This window comes from Gavialis gangeticus, unplaced genomic scaffold, assembly GCF_001723915.1.
Source record: "Gavialis gangeticus isolate Ggan-Ray unplaced genomic scaffold, GavGan_comp1, whole genome shotgun sequence".
NCBI lineage: Eukaryota > Metazoa > Chordata > Crocodylia > Gavialidae > Gavialis > Gavialis gangeticus.
This window is the reverse complement of record NW_017728994.1, coordinates 43,546,222-43,570,055: the sequence shown is the minus strand read 5'-3', so window position 1 is coordinate 43,570,055 and position 23,834 is coordinate 43,546,222. Positions and strand designations below refer to the sequence as shown.

The window sequence follows — 23,834 nt, the reverse complement described above, 5'->3', positions numbered from 1 at the left end:
GTCTGGAGCTGGGCGGGCGGTGGGGCTGGGCTGCCCCCCCCCTCTCCAGCCGGAGACGGGGTGTAGCTAGAGGACCTGGCTCCTGGCTCTGGGTGAGGGGGAGGAGGAAACAACCTGCTAAGGATTCCCCCTTCTTGCCAGATCAGGGAGACCCCGGCTGGTGGTCCAGTGCGGCAGTTCCCCCACATGCCTGTCCTCAGCCTGCCCCGGGGGTGGGGCTGGGGGCTTGCCCAGCTCCTGGATGTGGGGGGAGAGGGAGAAACTCCCCACTGGGGGCTTCCCCCTCCCATATTCCCCCCCATACTAGAGAGATCCTGGTTTAGGTGTTCAGTGTGAGGTGCTTCCCACTGCCTGTTTCTCAGCCAGCCGGAGGCTGAGGAGAGCCCATGGTGGCCTCCCAGGCTCTCTGCAGTGGCCAGCAGGCTGGAAGCCCCCCAACTACTGGTATGGGCTACTGCAGGGGTCTGGCTGCCTTTCCAGTTTGAAAAGTGAACGTCAGTTCACTTGCTTATTGGTTCGATCTAAGCAGTTTAGAGAAATCTGGAAAGATTGAATCAATTCATCCTCAGGCTTTTTGACTGTCTGTACTTAGCCGTGGAAATCAGGTGGCTTCTTAAATTATCCGCATCCTCAAAATCAACTTTACTTTACTTTGAGACTTCTTTTTATTTAATCAGTTAATTTTCCAATTCATAATCTAGATAGTAATTTTCCTGTTCCTTCACCACTCTGATGAATATGTAGTTATAAATCTTCAGCGAAATGCATAGGGATTTAGTTGTGAGACTCCCATTAATGCTAATGAGCTGTGTGGCTAAACCTTTTGTGCACTTGTCAGAAACATACCCCTCAATGACAGTTTTTTGCGCAAACTCTATTTAACTTCTAATAAATCTTTCCCATTAAAAGATAACCTATTTACCAATCATCTGTCTGATATATTAGCTCTGAGCTCTGTATTTGCTGATCTGCTGCTTTCAGTGAACTTGTCCTATTTAAAATGCTTTCTACTTCATATAAGTGGGTCGCTAATCATTAGCATAGGACCCAAGTGCCGAAGTTACTAGTTTGAAAAGCCACAACACATTCCATGTACTAACATCCTTATTTCATAATGAGGGTCTCTGTGCACATCCTTTTGTAATTCTTTTTGGCTTGCTTTAGTTTTATATATCGGATTTCAATTTCTCTTTTTTTCTCTAGCCTATTGTTTCTGTTGTTCCCAGTTTGATCCTTAAAGTACATCCTCACATTTTAACTTATTTTAAATAATAAAAGGTGCAATATGCCTAATGTTCTCATGCTTCTTTCTGATTCAGTGACCTGTTTAGCACAATAAGTACAACAGTGCTTTGGGAAATATATTTGAAGGATACGTGTAACTGATATTAAGATTTTTTTTTTTTTTTTTTTTTTTTTACTAAAGTGCAGAATATAATGTCTAGTAATGCCTGTGCTTTTCTTTAAACATCAAAATGAAGGCTAACACGATTCCTAATTCTGGTACTTTTTAAAAAATGTATTCAAATACTAGACAAAGACCAAAATATATTTATCCTGGAAGACAAATTAATATATATTTATCCTTGTATAAGTGTAAATTAAAATAAAATGAAGTATTTTTATTCCTTTACAAAACAATTTGGAATGTATATCTCTTGTTTAATATTGCTTATCTCATTAAAACATGTTTTCTAGTATTTCATTATTTTTTTGGTAGTTTGAAAGATTTCAAATAGCCTTGTAGCTGTTTCCTGACAATGCAAGTAAAATTTCAATAGTTTGAATCCTCCATGTTAAACTAAAATTCTCTTCCTGCAGCACATATTGCTATATTAGGAGAGATCAGCCACTTAATAGTGCTGGACTGAGGCATGTATTGACTTCAAAACCATTTGTTTTGATTTGGAATGATATGATGTACTTAAATTCAAACACATGGTCCTAGAAGAGCAGGTTTAGTGCTATCATATCTTACGGCAACACTGTCCAACTTTTAAACAGCCAGGGGCCACATGCTTTGTGGGCTGCACCAGTGGGGACCACACACTACGCAGGCCACACCAGCATCCCATTAGGCAGGAGCAAGAATTAAAAGTGATAGGGGTAATAGTGGCTGAGTGGGAACTTGGGGAGTCACAAATTAACCTCCCTTGGACAGCATGCAGTCCACTGGCTGCCAGTTGGACAGCTGTATCTTAGGGCATGCCCATGCCCTCCCTAAACATTGCTGTGAAGCATGCCCCACCTACTTTCCTCCATGCAGCACACACTAAATCACAGAAACAAGGCAGCGTAGCCACCTTAGAGCAGCTGAGCTTGCCAATAAGTGTCCCTGAGAACAACACTGCCCAATCAGAGGTGCTCTTAGCTGTCCACACAGCCTAATTTTGGGGATTTCGTGCATGCTGAGGGAAAAAGAGCACTTGGGGCATACTTCTTGAACAGTCCTGGGCATGGCACTAAGGCAATATAGATCAGTCCTAAATGTACTGTAATCAGAAATCTTCAAAATAATAGCCTTAAGAAGTCTCAGACTTCAGTGAAGAAAGCATAATATGTAATTAAGTGTGTTTGATAGATTCCAGGAGATATAATTAATGTCTTTTGTTTAATCAGTATTGATTTCCAGTGTCTTGCTTGTTCCCAAAACATGAACCTGATCCAAAGCCCATTGATTCCAAGTGAAAAAGATATTTATTGCCCATAATGAGTTTTGGATTGAGATCTATGTTGTGGTGAAGTCGAGAAGTCTTTTTATTTACTTTAATGGGGGACTGACTGAGGATTACTTTTACATTTTATATTCAGTGCAAATGGTCTTGTCCTGCATGTGCATCTCATATTGGCTGGCCAAAGATAAGTCTCAAGGCATGGAAAGTCACCTTTGCGCTTACCTTAGTCCTAACTCAGGGGGGGCATTTGGGGTAACTGATTTTAGGCTCACGAGTGCTGTTGGTTACGACAGCTCATAATGGCCTTAGGTAAGGAAGGTGGAGGTCATCAAGGGTTGAGCCATGCTCCCTTCAAATTAGAGACCCCACTCCAGGAAGCATCCTCACATGACAAAATGATCTGGCTGTAAGGTCGGTCTCATGTTCCTCATTGCTAAGGTACTATCAGATTTGCGTAAATTGTTTGCAGGGGGGAGGGGAATAAGGTGTTCCTCCTTCAATATTTTCTTCAGTTATGCTGAAAATAGATACTTCAGGTTCATGGCAATGCAGATCAAAAATACATTTCTCATTTTATTCCAGGTGCCATTTATCTTTGTTTCATTTACATTCACTGACTTCCCCTAACCAGTAGATGTTAAACTGGGGTATAAATTAGAGAATAGGATGTGTGGTTTTTGTGCACAAGGAGGAATGCCTTGTTATACTGTTTTTTGGAAAAAAAATGTTGATACATTTTGCTATAAATGTATCAAATTGTAGACTATTGTAGCATACCATATGACCATAAGTGATATGGACTGGTTTAAATGAACTACAAACCGAATTTCAGTTTCAGAACAAAAGCCTTTAGACACTTGAGTGGTACTAAGTCAAAACAGTTGCCTTAAATTTAACTGGTACACATTACTTATTGATAGATGGAACCATAACATTTGTTTTTAAAAAGGTCTTGAACAAAATGCAGACTTACATAAACAGACTCAATTTTTAATGACCTCAGTAAGCTTTGGTCTTCCTCATCCCAGCCTTGATGTTAGCCAACTAATTTTAAGTAATATTCAATGTATGTTTCTTATTTTATTGCATTCCTTTTACATAGAATTACAGTGGAACTAAATGTCATTTCCTCTTTGAACCAACCTATTTTTCTTGATTCATTTCCATTTCTTACCTGTTGGTTGTTTTGCACAAAAAACTTTTTAATATAACGAAGTTGCTTATCAAAATTGTCCAGTAGTACAGGTTACCATTCAGATCAGAATGTTCTACTATTTTTATAGGAACTTGAACAGCTACTAATGATTGAGACCAAAAATTATAGGAAGACTATACAATTCTACCAGAAGCTGTTGCAGAAAGAGAGGAGAAACAAAGGTAAGATTATATCTGGCATGCCTGTAAATGGATCAGATTGCTCTACACAGTTTTGCAAGATGATCAAAATTGTGTTTGTGTGCCAAATTTATTTTATGTCTTTAGATTCAGAGATTAAAACAAAATTGCTCAAACTGAAGGGAGAGCTACAGGAAATGAAATCAAAGGTTCAGTTTCTTGAAACTGTGAAGAAATACCTACAGGTAAGTCAGATTTGATTTCACTTTATTTTGCTTTGATTGTTATAAAAGTGATTATAATAGTATGACTGGATATCCAAATCAGCGTATGAAATTTAACAGTTTTTGCAACTGCCAGAACTTTATGAAGAATTTACAGGAATAATAGAAATTGAAGTAATCTTCAATGAGTATTGTTAAAAATAAATGGGATTAAACATGATTGTGCTTTTATTTTGAATTGAGTTTGTTTTCTTATGGTTTTTGTCATTTTCTGTAGTTTCATATGTATTGTTTTGACTTGTTTTCATGGGCAGATTATGTGTGCAGAGCAATGGGGAACGGAATCATGTGCACTTACTACAGTAATTAATATCAGGAGAACTGAAATGATGGATGTGACCCCTTTGAATGAGGAGTCCTTGCTTATTTTCTACAATATGCAGAAAAACCAATATAATAATCAAAGCCAATCAAGAATTCTACAAGCTGGGACACCTCTTGGGTTAATGGCATATCTATACTCCAGGTAGAGTGCAGTCTACAAGTCCCTAATTTGCCAGAAAGAAAATATAGTGCAGACTTTCTACAATAAGTTGAGTTGCATTATGTACCCTTTTACCTGTTAGAATTTTATTATTGGTATGTATCCCTTGTTGCAGTCCTCCATATACAGATTACAGATGACAGGTCAATTAAAAATAGGCTATGCAATTTGGAATTGGACAAGCCTGAAGATGCATGCTAAAATAAAATTACTACTTCAAAAAAAAAACCACCCTATATTTTATATCTAGCATGCAGTTTACTTGCCCAGCTCTGTCTGATCATTTCCAAGGGGTAACAACTTTCTATTTGTAACAGCATACTGGTGTAATCAGATACTATGTGATCTGCATTTTTTAAGAGTCTCTGTTGCTGGAGGAGGTTTGAATAGAGAACTAGATAGGTTTTTTTGGGGGGGAAGGAGGGTTTAAAGAGGATGAACCTAAACCCTTGGTCTAGCTGAAATATGTTCACTACAGGTTTGTGATTGGGATAAAGTAGCATTTAAACCTTGTTTGAGGACCAGGTTCTAAGTTATTCCAGCATCAACAACCCTGAAGTACCGTGGAAACTCAGTGATCTCTGCTTTGTGCTCTAAGTTGGGAGGGTTGAGAAAAATTGCTCTAGATCTGTCACAAGAGGATTTCCCCAGCATTAAAGACATCCCCAAGTGCTGTATAAGTCCACTTTCTAGCTCCTTTGCACTGTCAGAGGGAGGAGCTAAAGTTCTATTTTTTTTACTTCTGAAAAACTAAATATGTTGAAGAGCTTTCCCCTAAAACATTCTTACAATACCAGGAAGCAAAACTTGACTTTCATATTTTGTTAGAAGCTTTTGCCAAATAAACACAGCTTAGCCAGTGAATTTTGTCCTTGCTTGGTGGATACAAGGTCTCCCGTGCCAGTTGGATTTGGCTAGGTGGGATGCGTGGATAGATTTGTTTCCTTTATACCTCTCTAAAGCATTCGTATATTAATTTTTGTACAAATTGGAATAAAAGAAACTTTTCTATTGCAGAATTTCTTGCTGATCTTGGGAATTCCACATTTCAGCCATTCCAGTTGTAAATTTTGTTGCTATGTTCTACTACAAGAAATACTATATTCTTGCTTGTCTTATGTTTTTTCTTGTAACCCATAGAAATGCAATTTTAGAAGGTTACATACAGCAATTCCTGTACACATTTCGTTATTTCTGCACACAAGAAGAATTTTTGCAGTTTCTTCTCGATAGAATCAGCAGCACTTTATCCAGGTACAGTAACTTTACATGAACTAAACTATCAGTGCCCTCTAGCATTTTTCCTCCATTATTGTCTTAACTATTTCAAAAAAGAAGCACCTAATTAAATTCAATTAAGTGGCTTTTTTATAACTATGAATGGAACATGCTGAAAATAGAGTAAGTGCTCTACTTGACAGTAGGCTTTCTTTATGCTGTACTCTGAATTATTGAGTTCCAGGAGTGTTTTACTTCAATGAGTAGGTCACATTGGGCCATCTGTATAAATAGAAGTTGGAGCTGTAGAACAATAGAGAGACGTAAAGATGTTTTATACATAACAGTCAATACCAAATAAAATCTGTTCTTCTCTTGTAATGTTGGTTGGAGCAAAATGGGAAGTTCATTGAAGTGACTGTCCTTCTTTTATTTCCAGTGCAAATGTGGATCCATCCTCTCCACTTACCAAAATATACAACCGCAGTTGCTACATCCTGCAGGCATGGATTGCAGACTGTTACAGCATAGACTTTGCAACAAATGCTAATCTTCTGTGTAAATTAAAAAATTTTATTACTTCCAAGGTAATTCATTATTTTGATAAAATTGTTAAATAAAAAAGTCATGCCTAAAAGATATGTTTATGTATGTGACTGTGATAAATCAGACTTCATTTTTCTTACAAAAATTGATGATGAAGTGTAGATATTCTGTACTTTCTGTATATTTTTTATATTTTCCTATTAAAAACCTGTTTTCCCCTTAGATTACCCCATTAAATAGCTATGGTGAATGCTTGTTGTCTTTGCTTGAAGATGCAACTGGCAAGAAACATGGAAATGCTTTCAGCTGCTACAACATGGACAAATGTAAAGGGGAGGAAGAGGATGATAGAAAATCTTTACATTCATTGTGCAAAAAGCTCTCAGAAGATGTCTCCAGGAAGGCATGTGGTTTCTTTAACCTGTGTTCTAGCCATCTCTCTCTTGTACAATTTTCTTGCAAAAATAAAGGAATATCTAATTTATCACTTTAAATCCCAGTTCAGCTAAAAAAATTATATGTGGTTTGCTCCATCATAGGATAATGCTTGTGTTTACAAGTACTAACCTATGGCATAGTTAATTAGTTTACTTTGTCCTATAGCACTGCACATGTAGACGCTGAGAATTTACTGCAGAGCTAATTAGTCAGCTCTGCAGTAAATGTCTCATGTAGACATGCCCAATGACTGAAATTTAAGTAATTAAATGCTTTGCAGAATTTGTGAATTTAAAAAGATACTTAAATGCTCGGTAGCTATTGAGCTTGTTTTTAGCTTTCAATGGGCCTTTATATGGCAAAGCAGTAGTGATTTTCCATAAGTGTGCAAAAATGTGTGGGGGTGAGTGTAGGAATTTGTTTTACTCTTGGTTCTTTTGTGTGTTGTCTCATAACTGTTGGAGAAAAAAAAATGGCAAGAGTGCATACGTGAAAGAGAAGTAAGTGTAGGTTTTAGGATGAAGGCAAGGTTGCAAAAATTTGGGAAGGAGAAAGTTGATTTTGGCAGTGACACAGACGGAAAGTTGAGAGGTGAAGATGGGGAGACAATCTGAAAGTACGGGAGATATAATTTTGAATATTCATACCTAATATAAGTAGGTCTGTTTCAGTAAAGGCCGTTGGTGTTGCTTACCCTGACACCATCGTGATTTCATTCATTTTGAGGTGATAGTAAAAACATAATCCAAGTACTATCGGTATAGAAAATAAATAATGGTAATGCATTATAGTGAGAATGAATCAAGTGGCCTTTCTTCTCCCCTTCTATGTATATTCTGAACAAAGAAGCAAACCCTAGTAAGAGCATTCCTTATGTTGAAATAATAGGGAGGATACAAAATTTCTAGAGGAAATGTAGATACTGCATCATCTTTAGAGTGAAAAAAACTCAGTTTTTATCTTATAAACTACTTAGAGAGCGTCATCTAATCTACACAAACACTATTCTTTAACAGTGTAACACCGGTTACAAAAGCTTATGGGTCTGTGGAGAACATATTTTGTTCTGTTGCGAAGAGACATATTGTATTTTCTGGTGTTTTAATAGGCTCACCACCATAAAAGTATAGCATTGCTTTTAAATTAAAAATGTCACTTAAATTTGACAGAATTTTGGTTAACTCTTATTATAGTTATTTTCTTGGAATGGTATTTTTTGTTTGTTTTGTTATGCACCATTAGTGCCTAAAATGAAGTTTTAAATTCAGACCACCTATTTTGAGGTGGGGAGAGGGGGGCAAAGGAAAATGGGAACCATGCCCTCCTATACTAGAAAATACAGCTGTATAGACTTTAGCTGTATGGACTTTCTCTTACAGAGCTTTAACTGGAAACTCTCCAAAGGAAATGGGCCTATTATACGTCATCAGAGAGAGAGACTATACACTATATCATCTGCTTTACCAAAGCCATGCTATAACAGTTTTACAGAAGAATTCTCAAGTGCCTATGCAAAAGCTTATGACAGAGGACTGTATCTCTTAGCAGAATATAGTGCACAACAGCTTTGCTGTCAACTGACGTTGTTGCAACAGGTAAAAAAGGCCGAATTCTACTGAGTGAAAACAAATTAATATTAATCCTTAATGGGGAACTACCTTCTCGCACCGGACCCTCATATGTAGCTTGCTGTGTGTACAGTGGTTCACAATATCCATAGATTAAAATTACCCAATTTTCTCTCCCATTCACTTATCGTTCCAAGTCTAGAATGACTGATATCTGACCCTAGTTTAGATCCACTTGTAGGTGATAGTTCTACTTGAAAATTTTGAGGAAGGGGGAAGAGAGAACAAAGGGGAAGACGAAATACTTTAAAAAAAAAACCCTAGAAGAAACTGCAAAAATGACTGTATTTACTTGATTCTAAAATAAGGAGGTTTTGGACTATGAGGGTAGTAAACTGGGTGGGGGGCAGGTAACTGCTGCGACTCAGGCTTTAACTCCTACCCAGAGCTGGAGCCATAGCCGCAGCTGCTCCCTGTCATTCCCATCCCGCCTGCCATCTCTGCACGCTGCCATGTCAACCCTGCAACCACTTTCCTCCATCTCCTTCTCCTGCCCTGGCCACAACCCCATGCAGTCTCTGTTCCATGCCAGCATTCTAAATGCACAGTGGGGCTGGGGCTATGCTTAGTGCTTTGTGCTAGAATGGAGGAGGAGCCTGCTGGCTCAGAGCAAGGGTAAGGAGGCTCGGGACAGAGGCTGGAGGGAGCAGAGGCTTGGGAGGAGTGGGGAGAGGTAAAGGCTGGGGGGGGGGAAGATGGGACCCAAGGTTATAACTGGGGGCAGGCAGGATGCAGGCAAAAGTAGGAGGTGAACTGCTTTACCTCTCCGTACCCTGCCTCTCAGCAGCAGTGGGAGGGATGAAGTAAAGATGTCTCTCCAGTAAGTAGTTTGTTTATGTGGAAAATTGGAACAAATTTTCCATATATAGAATCTAATTATTGGGAGGGTCATCTTAGATCTGAGTAAATACAGTAATAATCACTATGCTTGTTTATTTTAAATGTTTTGTCCATTTAGGAAATGTTCCACAAATGCCATCCTGTGCACTTTCTGAATTCAAGAGCACTTGGTGTAAAAGACAAATGTGTCTCTATACAGAAGTAAGTTTCTTATCCTATTCCCCTTCTATACTAACCAGTTTTTGGGTTTAGATTAACTTTATAGAAAGAGAAAAATTAAGACTTTTTTGGTACTTTTATTACTTCCCACCATGAATGTTCTGTCTACATTGAACTCCATCCTTAAGATGACTTGTAAAATGAGGACTAAAAAATCTACTTTGGGTTACATTTTCAAGGTGATAGTTGAAACCCAGGGTAGGACAAGACAGTTTTTTACCTGAAACCTTTTTTTACTGTGAAGTGTTTCAAATAACCTCCTTGATAATTTATTTTCCTGTAAATATAAAATATTTTAGTAGTTGCCTATTTTGTGATGGACAAAAATTATAAATATCTGAACGAATACGGTAATTGTATTGAAATTCTTAAAAGAAAGTGATTTAAATTTTTCTATTACTTGCCCAGCTCCAATAGTCATAATTTTTGCCCATTTTCTAAAAGTTATCATTTTTGCCCATTCATAGTGTCTTCATGGAGATGAACAGTAGCACTGTAAAAGTAGTCTTTTGTATGTAAATATGTATAGAGTATGTTTGGTCTCATATTTGAAGTCTATATAAAGGAAAAAAAACAGCTTCCCAACATACACATGGTTGTTAAAATGCTTTAATCAAGACTGTAGCTAACCCTTTTGTTAACACTGATATTTTAAATGGTTAATGTTAATGTGCGCACACACATTTCCTTTCTTTCCTTAAAAGCTTTGTACACAATGTCTATATTTCCCATGTGTTTTTTCTTCGCAGAGTTGTTTCCACTGAGTCAGTTTCACATAACGTTTATAATCTCTTTATGGCAAATTGCATTCAAGACAAGTACCTCTTACAGCTTCTAAGAAATTCAGACAATATCAGCACCTGGGTTGCTGCTGAAATTGTAACCTGTCATACTTCCAAGGTTTGTTATCTTCCTTATCAAATTAAGAAGTAGTCAGGCATTTGTTGTTGTTTAGTTTTTCTCTATGTAACAATACTAGATTTTACCTTAAATGATTTTGAAATGTGCCTGTGAACTGGTAAAGTTGTTTGTACTGATCTTGATCTAATCTGCTGGTGGGGTTGAACATTTAACAGAATATAAGCGGTCTACTTCCATGACAAATGTGTCTGATTTCTTCTACTGATGGGGTTTATGTTTGTTGATTGGTTGGTTTTACCAGTAAGGGCTTCCTGACTAGTATCTTGAAAGGCAGGTTGGAGGAGTTTCATGCAGATGAAACCATACATGTGGTTATAAATTTAAACACGTTTCTATTGGTTAGAGATCTCCCTGGAGATTTACACTCCATGGGTGACAATCATTTAAGGCATTATTTTTCACTAATAACCAATTCCCCAGCTGTAGTATGTGGAAGGTATTCCAAAAAAATACCATTCATTACGTTCTTACAAGTTATCTGTGCTATCAGCTGGCTGTTATGGAAAATGACCACCAGTGGAAAGTCTGCCCTTCTCAATCAATTATCTCTGAATGTTGAGTTAAGAAGTTATACATGCCCATTAATATGTGTATCTTCATAAAATAACAGTACGGGTGAGTAATTACCAGGGAGCCTGGTATTCTCTGTTTTAAAATCAAACTCTCTGATTAAAAAAACCCTTAAATTCTCTGATTAAAAAAAACCCCCAAACCATGTTTTTCCATGATTAAAATTAGCCCCCCCACTTCTTTCTCTCAGACAAAACCTGGGTTTTTCCATAGCAAATAGAAAACCCAGATCCCTGGTAATTACGTTATTTTATTTTCTATGTTGAAGCAAAATATTTATATATAGAAAACTCTACTACAACAACTTTGTCATGGAGTTTTGATATAAAACTTAAACTTAAGAGGAGAGTGATTTTAGTCTGTCACCAAACCTCCAAATTGGAAGTTTCTTACAACTCTTGCTGTTGGATTGTTCCTATTTGTCTGTAGCACTTCTTAGGGATCTATAAAACCTTGCATGCACACATATATATACATTAATTGGCAAACAAACAAAAAAGTAGTGGGTGATTTTTACTGCCTTTACCCAACTTTGCTTATTTAAACAGTAGTATTGTATTGTAATGATTATTTTTTATTGAGCTCTTTACTTGCTTCCAGCCGTACCTCCATTTACTTCTTTAGAATGGACGCACAGGGTACATCTGGATGAGTGCACACGTGCCTCTTGCAGCATCTCAAACCCCTTTGAGATGCTGCAAGAGGCACGTGAGGGAACAAGAAAATGTTCCCCACACTGCAGTTTACGGCATGGGGGCAAAATTAGACCTCTGGATATCCAGGGGTCAAAAAATACCCCTGGAGAAAAAAGCAGGGCAGGATATGGTCCTGAACAGTGTCCCAAGGCAACCTGGGAGTCAGTCCTCCAAGAGAGATGCTCTGGTTTCTGGCCAGAGGGTCTCTATGGTGTTCCTGCTGCCCCAGCATAAGGGGCATGAACCCTTACCATGCTGGGGCAAGCAGAAGCGTGGCAAGGATCGGGATCCAGGAGCTGTCACAGGTAAGTAGGGATGTGGGGATGGGGGGTATATGGGTGTGGGTGGTCATGAGGACTAGTGGGGGCAATATTGGGCGCATGGAGAGTGGCAGGGGGATGTATGGTCTGTGGGTGGGTTCGTGGAAGGGCTTAAGCAGGGGCTACTGCATGGCTGCTCCCTGCAGTGCCAGCAGCATCAGGTAGTGTGACTGTGCCCCAGCTGCAGCCACAGCTGGCAGCAGCGTAGTGCTACAAAACTGGGCTTTATACATGCTAAACAGAGCTGGCCCGCATCTCTCAGTGCCACGTAGCAGCTGGCTTTGTACATGCTGAACAGAGCCACTTGTGCACCAGGTGTGTGGGGTGCGGGTGGGTTCGGGTGTGCATGTGTGGGAGCTTCCCCCCGCCTGCTCTTTCCCATGTAGCTGAGCCTAGCCCCTCCGCCTGCAGGGAGAGGGAAAGGGTGAGATCAGCACTGCCTGCCTGACTCGCAGCACAGAGAAGGGCAGGGAATCAGCTGCTGCAGCCAGCAGGAAGAGAGGGGAGAAGGGACAGTGAGCAGAACTGGCATCACCAACTCTCTGAGTCTGTGTCTACTGCTGATTTCTTTTCTTGTCTATAATTGCTTGCCTGGCAGAGCTTTGAGTAGCGAGCTCCTTCACTCCTCCCCTCCCCCTTCCATCCACACATGCTCCCCTGCCCTGCTCCAGCAGCACAAGAGTGAGTAGCAGGTAGACCTCTGTTCGCCCCAATGCTGCAGCCCCAGCAGGGAGCAATAGACAGGAGAGGGAATCAGCAGCAGACATAGACTCAGAGAGCTGGTGATGCCAGCTCCACTCCCTGTCCCCCCCCTCCCCATCTTCTTGCTGTCAATGGCAGCTGATTTCGTGCCCTTCATAGTGCTGCGAGCCAGGCAGGCAGCACTGATTTTACCCTTCTCCTCACCCTTGCGTTGCTGCCTGAGCCTCATGAAAAACGCACCCAGCACAACCCAGCCTGGGCCACGCAGCTAATAAGAGCCATGCCTCCTGGTTCAGTCCAAAGCCACACTAGCAAGCCGCGCTGGGCAAGGTCCCACCGCGCACCTCCTGTCCCCGCACACCGCAGGTCTGGCAGTGCTGCTGCCGGAGGCAGGACCCAACCAGCATGCAGGGACAGCATGTCGCTGCAAGTCAGCTCCTGCCACCATGCAAGCAGCCTGGCTTGGCAGCATGAGCGACCCCAGTGCCTGCAGGACCCGGCTTGGAGCAACACACTCTCCCCATGAGTGGTGCTGGCCCCGAGGTGACAGCACAAACAGCCCCTAGGCTGCAGAAGGGTGGATGGTGCTACAGCAAACCAGGTCAGTCCAGTAACAAGCAGCACAAGTGGTGCTGGCTCTGAGCACCTTGGGGCTGTGCCACACGATTGTGGGGGCTGGCAGCAGCAGGCCCTGAGTGCCCCACTCCTACTGCTGCTGCAGGGGGTGAGTTGTGGGCCCTGCATGGGTGGCGGGGGCTGTGGCCTTTCAGGGTAACTGAGACTTTGCGGAGGGGCTTGGACCCCGCAGGAATGAGCTGGAGCCTTGGGGGGGGGGACAGTCCATGTGCTGCGGGGGGCTGCACCCTGTGGGGGGACAGGGGACCCACCCCTCCTGAGCAGTCCCCCACACCCACAGTCCCCTGCAGTCCCCCCCACACCTACCCAAACACTGATCTGCATCCCCCTGTGACAGAATACCATCTCAGTCTCTTCCCCAAACTTAGCTATCTGACAGTTTGGTTACCATGGTCACTGCAGAGGGCAGATACCTCTGTCCTCATTGGCTTCAGGTAACCCTGGGTTGTAACCTCAGCTAGATACATTTCTGAGGGAGTGGGAAAACCTGCTTCCTCTGCCTACGTGTCTGGCCCCACATACTTGGGTGGGGGCTTAAACTCCCTATTGTTCTAAACAATGTCATCTGGGCTAGGAGGGGCCTAGAGACCCTGCCAGTCTACCTGGCAACCAGTGATGCATTTCAAATTGGTTGGCCAGCAGCCAACAGTTGCTGGCCTTCATTGGATCAGGTAAATGAGGTCATATGGTCTATATAAGTTAAGAACTGCCGAGGAGGCGGGGCAGTAACAACTGTGAGAACTCTCTGAGAAGCTGTACCATTGGAAACTCTCTCAAAACTCATGATCAATAAACTGTTTGCCTCTGGAGGAAATCTCCACCTGCCTCTGGATGATATTTGTGAGTAAGCTATTTGAGATCTAACTAGATATATAGCTTGCAGTAACACAGATGCATAATCAAAGACTACTGTGCCACTGTTTGCTCTAAGGTATTTCTCCGATATTGCTCTACCCTATACCCTATTCCAAACCTACTCCTTGTAACCAATAACATTCTCGTTTATACCTAGCATGAGAGACTTATTGGGAGAGGGTCTAGATTATGCTTTGAGGTCCCCTTGGTTCTGCTGACTAAGGGAGACCACTGTTTGTCCTTCAGACTGAGGGAAGCACCCCAAGTTCTTGCAGTGGGTCAAGTACCCTCAAAGACTACTAGGCCTGTGTTTCCCAGAAGGCGCAGGTCCAAGATCAGTCCAGACTCTGGGTGGTGGTGGTGTTACCCCCTGGCTTGCAGGTGTGCTCCAAGAAGCAGATCAGCCAGATGTGAGGTGCCCCCAGGGAGGCACTCGGAGCCTGGAAGGTGGTCAGGCGCAGTGAGGTGGGTGGCTCAACACCGGAACACCCCCTACTGGCCCACCACATCCCCCGCATCTCTCCATACCCACCCACACACCCAACCACATCGCCTCACACCCCTTCCTACCCCCCTCGTGCAAACCCCACATCCCCTCCATCACACACCCGTTGTGCGAGAAGAAAACCAAAGCACACATTAACACAAATAGATATTTAGATTATATTTTATTATTATGATAAAGACATTGGTAGGCTTCCAGATTGCTTTAGCATTTTAAATATATCAATAAAACATTGCCTGACTGATCAATTTCCGCCTCCTCCCCCCCTTCTATCTATATCTATATCGAGATCGGGATTGGTATAGGTATGTATAGGTATCTATATAGATATGTATATGTATCTATCTATATAAATAGATGGGGGGGTGTATATAGAGTGGTCTTTTCTAATTGTGGAAGAACATGTATTTTGGGATATGTTTAAAAAGTGGATTTGGGACGCTGCTGCAGCATTCCAGCTGGTACAAGGGGCAAGTGTCCCCAGATATCATTTGGCTGGGACCCAGAAGCTTCTGTCTGTCCATTCACTTACCGTAGGCTAAGGCTCACCCAGCTAAGTCGTAGCCCCTTTTCGCAGGGGCTACCCCAGAAGCTCCTGAGGGCAAGTAGCCCTGAGCTGCTGGCCAGAGCAGGTTTTTATACTGCTGGGGCGAGTCTAGCTCCCCCTGGCTGCAGATCCATGAGGAGCCAGGCAGGATTATTTTGCCCCAAGTGGTGCAACTTGCCACACACCAACATGTATGTCCAGGCACGTGCACTGAGGCAAAAAACTCTGACTCAAATTTGTGCTGCTTCTATTTGGCTGCTGTAAGCGCACGTGCCTGCATGTGTGGACACACCCACAAGTATTTCAAAATCAAACGGTTCGCAATAGAATTACCCTCTGGCCTTTATTTACTGTGGCTCCACATAGTGATAGTTTTTATCTTTGTTTTCCAGTTGCAGATGAATTTACTATCAAAATTTCTCCTTATAGCAAAATCTTGCTATGAACAAAGAAATTTTGCTACTGCAATGCAAATCTTAGTAGGCTTGGAAAATCTAATGGTTCGACAGTTACCAGTAAGTGACAACTTTTGGACTTCTTTTTTAGCCCCAACCATTTTATTTAAACAAATTTGTGTTTCATTACAGATTTCAGTCTGAAAACATACCAATTTAATTTTTTTTTTTTTTTTTTTTAAGGCTTGGAAATTTTTACCTTCAAAAATATCTGAAATAATGGAAGAACTCAAGGCCGTTGAGGTAAGCATAAGTCTCTCAAGAAATACTTATGAAATTTCTTGGACTTTGGAGGACGGTACAGAGGCCTGCCTGTGCAGGTCTGCATAAGATTGAAGTTGAAATATGGTTATACTTGATATGAAAAAAAGTTTTGTGTTTATATTCCCAGACAACAAATGTTCTGTGCAAGAAAAGCTGCCATTTTAGCTGACACTTCAAAACACAGCTTGAAAATTAAGACCGTTTATTGACTGGCAAAACCAAATTACAACAATTTTTAAATTTTAGCTTTATACTATGCAAGATTTCAAAACATAGCCTTGAAACCAAGGCCGTGAAATGCAAAGATTTGGGTACTTTTTTCAACATTTATAGATTTCAAGACATTAGGGCTGGAAGGGATCTCAGAAGATCATTGAGTCCAGCCCCCTGCCCGAAGGGCAGGAAGTCAGCTGGGGTCATAGGATCCCAGCAAGATAAGCATCCAATTTACTCTTGAAGGTGTTCAATGTAGGTGTTTGAACCACCTCTGATGGCAGGCTGTTCCAGACCTTGGGGGCTCAGACTGTAAAGAAATCCTTCCTTATGTCCAGCCTGAAATGGTCTTGCAGTAGTTTATAACCATTCAACCTCATCATCCCCGGGGTGCTCTGGTGAACAAACATTCCCCCAGATACTGATGGTCACCCCTGATAAACTCATAGGTGGCCATCAGATCACCCCTGAGCCTGCGCTTTTCCAGGCTAAAGAGCCTCATAGATCTCAGCCTGTCATTGTAAGGTCTGTTTTCCTGACCTCTGATCATGCACATGGCTCTCCTCTGCACCCTCTCAAGCTTCTCCACAGCCTTTTTGAATTGTGGAGCCCAAAACTGGATGCAATACTCCAGCTGCAGTCTCACCAAGGCCAAGTGCAAGGGGAGAATGACATCTCGGAATTTGCTTGAGAAGCATCTATGGATGCAAGCCAGCATTTTGGTCGTTTTACTAGCTGCAGCATCGCATTGCAGGCTCACGTTCATCTTGTGGTCAGTGATGACCCCCAAGTCTCTTTCTTCCATAGTGGTAGCCACCATAGCACTGCCAAGCTTATAAGCATGCTTCAGGTTTTTCCTCCCAAGGTGGAGAACCTTGCATTTTTCAGTGTTAAACAGGCATCTTTTATCCTAAAACAGAGGATATTCAGTCTAACTAGGAAATGAATCAGCACTTTACATCCATTGTTAGTATGACTGCATATTTCTGGGAGAGCTGGAGGCAATTATTAGCCATCACTTGCAACAGTTTCAGTTGTATACCCAGGAAATCTGGGAAAACCCAGTGTTAGGGTTTTCCTAACCAAATCTGGGTTTGCCCCAGCAGACCTTGATGACCGTCCCTGAAAAATGTGAGATCCTCCTATGTTGTTGTAACTAGCTGGCTAGTTAGACTTCTAACATAAGACTTTACCCACTACCTCTTGAAACTGAATGTCACAAGTGAACTTTAATCTTCATCTTGTTGTTTGTCCTTCGCGGGCGAAAATTACCACATCCAGTGGGGGGAGGGGAGGAAAGAAGTGGGAAAGAAAAAGGGAAGGAGAAAAAGGAAAAAAGGGAAGAGAACGAAGGGGGTGGAGGCTAGGTCATGTCAGTACACAGGTGACTTATAAGCCTGATCTTTGTTTTGAACAATCTGCTTCAGCCTTCACCTTAGTATTTCATAGAAATATATTTTTAATAACTGAAAGCAAAACGAAGGTAAAAGTTTTCAGAGTGAATTAGGGGATTTAGACATGCCATTAATTCCAGCTGAAATTTAGACAATATTCTCCGATCAACTAATCAAATCTCTGACATTTCTGATAGTATTTGTTATCATGTAATATGAACTTTCACATATCCATTTATTTGACTTTAAGGTATATTCCATTCAAAATACCAACACTTTGGGTGTAAATATAAAAACATTTATTAAAAATTCCATTAGGCAAATGTTGTAAATTAAGTAATTTTGTTCCTTACTTCACCTTACTTAAGCTGCCACTAGTTTGACAAAGTGTCTCTCCTCCTTTTAATTTTCTTTGCTATTTATGAAAAGCTACAGTAAAGCGACACAAATATCTTGCTAAATATCTAAACAGAATACCCTTATAAAAGTCTTTTGTAACGCTCAATATAAATGATCCCAGGTGTTCTTAAAAAGTGACAGCTTGTGTCTGATGGAAGGAGAGAGATTCAAAACACTCCCAACAATTCCATCAGCCCGTGTTCTGGCGATGCATGTCCAGCAGCTTGAAACTGGAGGATTCATTATGGCAAATGGATCTCAGAAGTGGACTAAACTTAGGTAATTATTTTAATTATATTCATAATTCCTACCTTTTAAAAAATATGGTCTAGAGTTAGTACGATTGCACTTTTGGCAATTAAGATGATTTCAGTCACTTTGACATTCAGTTAGAGAGAAATCCTATAGAAAAGTTGCCTCGTATCCTTGAATTTATTTTCAAGATTTTATTATCAGCAGTAAAACAGACTAATGGTTTTCTCCCTATTGTTCTTTCAAGAAATATTGCAAAAGTTGTGAGCCAGGTTCATGCATTTCAAGAAAATCCCTATACATTTACACCGGATCTCAAACTCCAGGCTTACCTCAGAAAAAGAATAGATCATTTCAGTGATGCAGACATTTCTACACTAGCAGCTGACAACTGTGCCAACTTTCATCAGATACCAGCTGACAAACATTCTCGAAAAATTCAGGACACATTACGCAGAATGAAGGCAACATTTCAGTAATTGTTTACATTTTATGGGCTTGTTTAACTCCAGACTACAAAACTGTGGATCAGATGGACTTCAACTGCTGGACCAATTCCCAAGCAAATACTCAAGAGAAATTAGGTTTACTTTTAAAATAGTAGCTTGATCTGAAATAAATATATATTTTTATGAGAGAATGATAAAATGCAAGATAATTAGATTATCCTGTATCTAGGTGGACCCAGATCTAAGCAGAGGGGGGAATAAGGTGACTATTTTATCCATGTATTTAGCAAGAAAACAGTAGTCCACAGAAAAGAAGTATTGTGTAAATAACCTACTTTTCAATACTGTCTTAGGCTTGGAGAATTCAGTCTACTTCATAAATCACTGAATATATTTTTATATAAGCACTGAACATTTGTATCCAGTCAAAGTAAGTGTAATCTTCAGGGACACAGATCCTGTGCCATCCTTACATGTTTGTTGGGTTTTGCTTTTATTTTGGTTTTAATTTACAAATATAAAAGCTACTGTTGATCCAAGTCATGAGGCATCTCCTCATTCAGATGGAATAGATAAGGAGGCAAACACTACACCATGTGTGTGTTTCCCTTTTTAATGCTCTTGAGCCAACTTTCCCCATACAAAACTGAAATCTGAATCAGTACTTTACCACTATGTTGTCCTGTTCCTGTCTTCATGGCCTTACGAAAGGCATAATCTGAAGGCTAGCTTGCTTGCATTGTCTCTAGCTGGTACAAGTATCATCCTGTACAATCTGTCTGTTTGAATGAGTGTAATTATGGCTTTTGCTTTGAGGTTACTTTTCTAGTTTGTAATGTTCAACAGCATTGTAATACAAAATAATATTATATCAATTTTGAAGTTGTATCCTGCCAAAATTTGGTGTTACGATATTTGTAGAGGAAACTGCGCTTACAAAACAATATGACTGGCTATGAACTGTGGTGCTATAGCTAGAAAAATATATCAAGCTACTATCAGTTTATGCAAGGCTTCTAAGATGTTAATCTGACTGACTAGTTACAGATAGAGTTTTGCTTTCAGAGAGGATGGTTTTAGCATTAAGAAAATGGCTAAAAAATCATGAATTTCTCAGTACTTAAATTGGTAGGGTTAGGACTGTATTTGAGAAGGGAAAGAAATCCAGTTGAAAATTAAAGGTATGATTTGAGTGCCTGGAAATGTAATGGGAGAAGAAAGAGCTTAATAAATCTGAACATACACACTTGTAATATTTTGCAAATTGTCCTATTAATTTCTAGTGCAACTTAAAACTGTTGTTGAATTTGTATTCTCTGAAAAAATGCATGTGCACATGTTAAATTGTGGTTTGTGTCCAGTATATAAAAGGAAAACTGCCCCCTTGTTTTCATAAGTAATGGCAATATGTGATAAGTTTTTTCTGTTCCCCTCTAACTCAGTAAAATACAAGGTACCTTAGTTCCTTCCATTAAGTACCTCAGTTACTTCTTCACACTATGATGTATTGACATAAAGCCAACTTGTTTTAATAAGTACGGAACTCAGTTCTCTGTGAAGAGGGAGTTTTTTGCATAAATCTTTTTCTTTGAGAGGAATTTGGGTGTATGTTGTTTTGCTTATGCTCATTTTGCTACTAATTAATGCCATAATTTTTAGTATCCCAAATTAATTGCCACTAAAGAAGAAAAATCAGTTGCTGTTTTAATGTTATCCATCTAAAATCTGCATTGTATAAAAGATTAGTCTGAAGTATGAAGAAAGGTGATAATGACTGATACTATTGTCAGACAGGTCTTAAAAGTATCTGATGTATATTTACTTATTTTATTATCTTTAGTTCTTAATCTATTTTCTCAATCCTGAAGCTGCATCCTCCTTAGAACACGTCTTGCCAGAGCAAAACAAAAAGGCCTTAAAGTAACATAAGCTGCACCAGTGTGAAAGACTCCACAAAAAATTGGGGTCTTCACACAATTTAACCAATGTATTTTTGGCAGCCACCAGGCAATCAAATTACTGAAAAATCTTCTCATATTTATTTAGCAGTTCAGTTATATTTTTGAAAGATGAAATGATCTTTGCCTCTTTGTTAATTAGTCAATATTTCAGTTAAAACCTTTTAGCTATATTTAAATTAACTACTGCTCCCCTGCTTAAATATTCCGCATGTCCCGTGATAAGGATTGATGCTATTCATGCATCTAAAATTATTTTCATGTATTGTTTCTGTGCATTAAACTTTTTGTATTGCTTGAAATTGTATAGAATGACTTGCAGTACTTTTATAAGGTGGAAAGGTATGTTCTTGCCAAACGTATTTCTCTTTAAGATTCTGTATTTAGATACCATGCCAAAATCAAAAATAAAATTTGTTGTTGATAATGGTAGATGATCATTGGAAGGAAACAGGTCTGCTTTTGTCCTGGAGCATTACTGCATGCGCACTTCCAGTATGTTATGTGGCACATATTTCTAAATAAAGTTGTGTCCAGCCAGCCATGTTGTTCTGTTGTATTGTTTATTTGTGACATAGAAGTACATAAATGACTTGTAAGACTCATTGGGCAGAAATGTACTCTTTTATTTGGATGCAGTCCCACTGAAGTGTAAACTCTTATTTAAATGTTTTTCTGGTTGAAGTCTGAAAGTAGAATTTGATAGTGACCTGATTAACAAAATAAGCTCTGAAATCTTTACTTGGGCAACAGTCCCATTGTATCCATTGAGAATGTTGCCCCAGATAAAGCCAGACGACTCTTACATCTCCATCCCAATGCTGAATCGGAACAGAACCATTTTTTTTTTTTCAAAATCTTCCACCAACCAGAAATTCCTTCCATTTTTCAAAACAGAGAAATGTGGTGTTTCTGAAATAAAATATTATGTTTGGATGCTGCTGACTGCAGTTGACATTCTTTATAGGTTAGCCCGTACTACTGACTGCAGTTCTTGGGGCTCTTGGACTTCCCAAGAGTCCAAGAACCAAATATTATTGAACAATAAGGGGATAAGTAATAGGTACACATAGTGAAAGCAGTGAAAATAGGGTATTTCCACATGGATATCTGTATGGTAACTGATGATTGGTTTTCTTATGTGATCATTAGAAACCAGTCTGTTTCTATAGTTATTGAATACAGGTTATAAAGGATGCAGGGTATAAAGGATTCAGGTGTTCTGTTGTACCTTGGATGGGCACACAGACCCCTATGCACTTCCCCTCTACCAGCTGGTCTGATCAGCTGTCTCTCAGTGACTAAGACTCTCTAGTTATACTCACTGTGTGAGTAGGTAATTCATATAGCAAACTAGCAATAAAGCCAAACCTTGTGGAGTTCGACCTGGGGAACCCAGCTACCCATAACAACATACAAAATTCTACAGCTTGTCAGGGAAAAACCATGCTGAACATGCATTTTAAATCATTGCAAGCATCAATTGATTATAAGGTGGAGGTGTAGACTATGGAGTTTGCCCTCTACTTGCAAAACTAATAGTAATGATTTGTATAAAATTGTTAAGAGTCCTGTACATGCTTTTGTTTTAACGCATTTTCACTTTTACAAGAAAGGATTAATTTATAAACCAAGTTCTTGTAAATGATAAAAACACTTCAAATAATGATTTAATAAAAACACTTCAAATAATGATCATCCTTTTAAAAAGAATCTCAGGGCTTTGGGAAATTATCTTTGCCTTATTAAGCACTAATATTTACATTTCAAGTTGCTTTCTCTCCCACTCACTACAAAAATGGGGAAATTAACCATGACAGTGATTAAAAAAATGTGTCAAAATCTACCTTTTTCCTCATCATTCAAAGGAAGAAAAATATCACCCACAAGAATTTTATCCTGCCGCTGTAATGCAAAGCCACCCTGGAAATATTAATGAGTGAGCTTTTTGATATTGAAAGTTCCATTTATTTTGTTTTAACTTCACAAGTTTAGGTTTACCCACTCATGTTTATTGAGATTTACATGGTTCAAGGTTGTCAGTTTCCTATTGGGAATTCCTGAATCAGAAAATTTGAAGGACTTTTCTTTATGCATGACTGCCTTTATTCTGCCAACCTCCCCCCTGAGAGCAGTGCAGTCATGATAGGCTAGGAACCTTGTCATCTGTCACCTGCAGGAGGTTTCATAAAGTAGGTACTTGAGCTTTGCATGCAAAGGTGTTTGGAGAAAAGCTATACATCTCCCAGCCACTGTTCTCTGTCCAGTGCAGAGAGCAATCCGGGCCTGCTCTGCTGGCTAAGAATTTAGCTCACCTGTACATGCTACACTGTAAATGAGATGCCCTAAAAAGATGGGTGGTGCTGTATTTTGTCTGCACAGCTAATCTAGTCTTATGTCTCTCACTACATTGGTCCAACACAAAGTAAATAAAACAATGGTGAGTGTTTAGTGATTTATTGTTGTAGAACAGGAAATTGAACCGTATCTCCTAAATTTTTCCAATGTACCTTTAGAAAATCTTGAATTACCCATTCAGTTTCTAATGTTGGTTCTTCACCAGTATGATATCAGCATTGTGTTAGCCAACAAAGCTCTTTGCAGTTGAACTCTAACAAAATAAAACTTAGTATGCAATTCAGGACCTAGAAGGCACTGTGCAGTATGAGGTGCCATTTTTCAATGAAGCATAAATTGGAGTCTTGACCCAGGACAAGAGAATACTGTGAGCCTGGCAGCAGAACCCAGAATGGTAATCTTTGTAAAGAAAATCTTTCTCATTGTCATCTGACCACTATCCTGTGCTGCTCATCCACATGAGCACTAAGAACATTGCCAAGCTGTTTTCAGCTGATCTGAAGTGATTACAACCATCTAGAAATGAGAATGAAGTAATTAGGGTATGGGTGTTGGTCTTGTCAATACTTCCCCTTGAGAATACAGGCCCAGGACAAGAAGACGTGATGCAGAGGTGGATGCCTGGTTGTAAAGCAAATGTCAGCAGAATGATGCCATATTGCTTGCCCACAAGA

The 23,834-nt window shown here is 40.0% G+C and overlaps 1 protein-coding gene across 1 annotated transcript in view; it reads left to right on the top strand.

The window, feature by feature from the left end:
* The window catches only part of KNDC1 (kinase non-catalytic C-lobe domain containing 1), a 147,813-nt gene extending 126,470 nt beyond the window's left edge, over positions 1-21,343 (top strand). Inside the window, exons 17-29 of the mRNA XM_019502124.1 lie at positions 3,959-4,052; positions 4,158-4,255; positions 4,549-4,760; positions 5,919-6,032; positions 6,436-6,583; positions 6,766-6,945; positions 8,360-8,575; positions 9,567-9,649; positions 10,417-10,567; positions 15,811-15,933; positions 16,057-16,116; positions 18,265-18,422; positions 18,643-21,343. Coding sequence (XP_019357669.1) covers positions 3,959-4,052; positions 4,158-4,255; positions 4,549-4,760; positions 5,919-6,032; positions 6,436-6,583; positions 6,766-6,945; positions 8,360-8,575; positions 9,567-9,649; positions 10,417-10,567; positions 15,811-15,933; positions 16,057-16,116; positions 18,265-18,422; positions 18,643-18,874 — 1,869 coding nt within the window. The 3' untranslated portion in view covers positions 18,875-21,343. The remainder of the gene's footprint in view (positions 1-3,958; positions 4,053-4,157; positions 4,256-4,548; positions 4,761-5,918; positions 6,033-6,435; positions 6,584-6,765; positions 6,946-8,359; positions 8,576-9,566; positions 9,650-10,416; positions 10,568-15,810; positions 15,934-16,056; positions 16,117-18,264; positions 18,423-18,642) is intronic.
* The last annotated feature ends 2,491 nt before the right edge of the window (positions 21,344-23,834 follow it).